General features: G+C 37.4%; 1 protein-coding gene across 1 annotated transcript; it reads left to right on the forward strand.

The window, feature by feature from the left end:
- The first annotated feature begins 405 nt into the window (after positions 1–405).
- Positions 406–1,466, forward strand: LOC112150777 (peptidyl-prolyl cis-trans isomerase FKBP2). The gene is made up of 2 exons (XM_024279249.2): positions 406–993; positions 1,119–1,466. Exon 1 carries the CDS (start codon positions 540–542, stop codon positions 954–956), a length of 417 nt encoding a protein of 138 aa, XP_024135017.1. The 5' UTR covers positions 406–539; the 3' UTR covers positions 957–993; positions 1,119–1,466.
- Positions 1,467–3,146: the final 1,680 nt, after the last annotated feature.

The following is a 3,146-nucleotide window of genomic DNA, read 5'->3' on the forward strand; positions in this document are numbered from 1 at the left end:
ACAGTGGGTAAAAAGGCAAAGGATAAATCGTCGCCCCCTACTGGTAAAGAGAAGTCATAACGCCACCCGTTTGGGCTGAGAGGATTTTTTAAAACAAATTAAAAAACACAATCTAAATCTAATCTTTGAAAATTGTGTTGCTAAAAAAGGATTCAAAATTAGTATTTAGTATGCTGCGGATTATTTTAAGTATCTTAAATGTATTTCAAGTATGAACTAGAAAATAGCAATAATTTACTGAAGCATCGCAAAATTACTTCATTTTAAGTTGTAACTGACAGTTGTCAGTGCCAAATATTATTTTTTATTATATTTTTTTCCACTTAGTCTACTTATTTATATTTCACTTCGACTTGGAGTGTATATGAGTGAACAAATAAAGTTAATTTAAAAAAAAGACAAATAAAGTACTTCCGGTCATTCGCGCATGCGCATCGAAAAGCATTCGGTTTGATTAGGTGGCTGTTCCTCGCCAAGTAGTTCGTTAAATTTTAAAGTTAACTCTTTGTTCTAAATTGTCGCTTATCGACGCCAAAGTCATGCGGGCGTTCTGGTTAGTCGTGGTTGCGGCGCTGTCTCTGAGTCCCGCCGCGGTGAGCGGAGCCGACAAGAAAAAGCTGCAGATCGGCATCAAGAAGCGCGTGGACAACTGCCCCATCAAGTCCCGAAAGGGTGACGTGCTGAACATGCACTACACCGGAAAACTGGAGGACGGCACCGAGTTCGACAGCAGCATTCCCCGCGACAGACCCTTCACCTTCACCCTGGGCACGGGACAAGTGATCAAAGGCTGGGACCAAGGCCTGCTGGGAATGTGCGAGGGGGAGAAGAGGAAGCTGGTCATCCCTGCTGAACTAGGCTACGGAGACCGGGGAGCTCCACCAAAGATTCCCGGGGGAGCCACGCTCATCTTTGAGGTGGAGCTGCTCAGCATTGAGAGAAGAGCTGAGCTCTGACGACGAGAAGGAAGGAAGCTTAGACTAGATTTAGCAGGTGTGTTAACCTGAATGTTTTTACTGCACTTGTTGTCACAATGTCATCTGATTTACATTGTTTGTAAAAGATAACGCCAGTCTTTTATTGTCTTAACTTATGCTGCTTTTTTCTTTCGGTTCCAGGTGCTGCTGTTGCACTAAGGAGACCATGATGGAAGCTGACAAACAAGACAAAACTTCTCAGCAGAACCACAACTTTTTATTATGAGATGAGGTTTTGGACTTGCTATGTAACTAAAGAACTGTCAGTCAACAGCTGAGTTCATCTTTTGTAGAGAACTGTCCTGCTTTTGAGCAAAATGATTCTTAATTTCAAGAAACTTTGAAGCAACCTCAAATACATGTCTGTATTTCTTTCCTTTTTTTAATAGTTGTGTTTACATTAAATCAATCAAAATTAATCTGTGGGACAACAGATTAGAAACATCTATGTTCATTTTGTTCCAAAAATAAAAAGCTGACTTGTGTTTATTGTGTTTTAATCATTTTTCACAGCAAATCTTCCTTTTTCTGCAATTTATTTGTGTTTAATATATTTAAATTGCTTGGACTAAAACATAAAATGTAAATGTTACTATCCCTCTTTAGTAGGGTCATTTTGCATATAGTTCTAGTTTCGAAATCAATAAAGACGCAATAATAATGAAAATGAGAGAACAGAAGTACGAGTAGGTCGTTTGGGGGCAGACTGCAGCCAATAGCATGGCTCCACATTTCACAAACAGTACAGTTGGGCAAATATAAGTTGCAAAACCTGGTGATTTTTATCTTTATGTTCTACTTTTTTGTCTTAGAAAATAACTATACCAAAACACGTTCAATCTACAATAATTCTGTTAAATTGTTATAATTTATGGTGCATATTTAAAGTGGTAGCTGCTTGGTTTATCATCAATAGAAATGTGAAATTTTTATTTTGTTGACAAAACAAAAGGTTCTAATAAATTTGAAGAATGAAATAAATAGAAAAAAATGACAAAAAACTGTAGATAGAAAATTGAAAACAAGGAATTAAATTGTAAGAAGAATGAAGAAAACAAGATTGACTTCCTTTATCATGTATATCTTGTTTGTGTAGACCTAGACTCTTCTGAATCTCTCTTTTTTTAAATTCAATTTTAAGGTTTCCCAAAAAAGATGTGAGGAAGAAGTGGGAATTGGCCTTAAGGAGAGAAGGCTTCACTGCAACTGACTCGTCTGTGCGCTGCAGTGAATATTTTAAGCCAGATTTATATGATTTATAATTCCATAAGTATATTATATTGCATATATTATATTTATATTCTCTCTATATATAAGAAATATAAAAACTGAGTTTGAGTATCTCTATCTCTTTCTAATATATGTATATATGATTTATAATTCTACAAGTATATTATATTAATTTCTATCTATATATTAGAAATATGACACTGAGTTTGATTATCTCTATTTCCCTCTCTACAAATATATAATTTATAATTCTGTAAACATATTGCATATATTATATTTTTATCTTTCTCTTTATCTTTCTAAAATAAAACTGTACGTGTTTATATATATTGAAATAGCTGAGTCGTTTATTTATTTTTTTTTGCTTCTATTACTGTTAAGCCCAGAATAAATGATAAATTATGCCAACCCATGTGTACTGGATCATAGTTACATGTATGATGTTTGCAACAAAAAAAAGCGAAAATCAGTTGAGTATTCAGCGAGTTATGATCGATTAAGCGCGAGGACTCTTCGTTGCGCCTTGTGTACACCAGGAACCATTCTGTCAGAGGCCGAAACAAGATTCAGGATTGTTGGGATTCAACTTTGTATGAAGTTGTTCGCCCACCTCGCCCACCAGGAGTGGTGTATTCCATGGCCCCTGTAGGTCAGGAGGGACCCCTCCGACAGGTGCATAGGGAAGAGCTAAGGGGAGTCCCTGAAAATAGGGAGGCTGAGATACATAACGATCCAGGAGAGCCGGCTTGTGAAAGCATGACAGAAGACACAGCAAATGCGGCCGAACCGGAGATCCTGTCCGAATCGGAGAATTACAATGAGGGTACCTCCGAAAGCGATGTAATGTCTGCAGTTTCACTTCCCCCAGACCAACATCCCCCAAATGAATCTGGTCCGTCCATGGTCTTTGAGCCACGCAGGTCAGAGAGGAAAACTGCA

This window comes from Oryzias melastigma, linkage group LG4 (genome assembly GCF_002922805.2).
Source record: "Oryzias melastigma strain HK-1 linkage group LG4, ASM292280v2, whole genome shotgun sequence".
Classification (NCBI taxonomy): Eukaryota; Metazoa; Chordata; class Actinopteri; order Beloniformes; family Adrianichthyidae; genus Oryzias; species Oryzias melastigma.

What these genes read in the sequence shown, in the direction of transcription:
- LOC112150777 (XM_024279249.2), top strand. Translation starts at nt 540, where the DNA reads ATGCGGGCGTTCTGGTTAGTCGTGGTTGCGGCGCTGTCTCTGAGTCCC.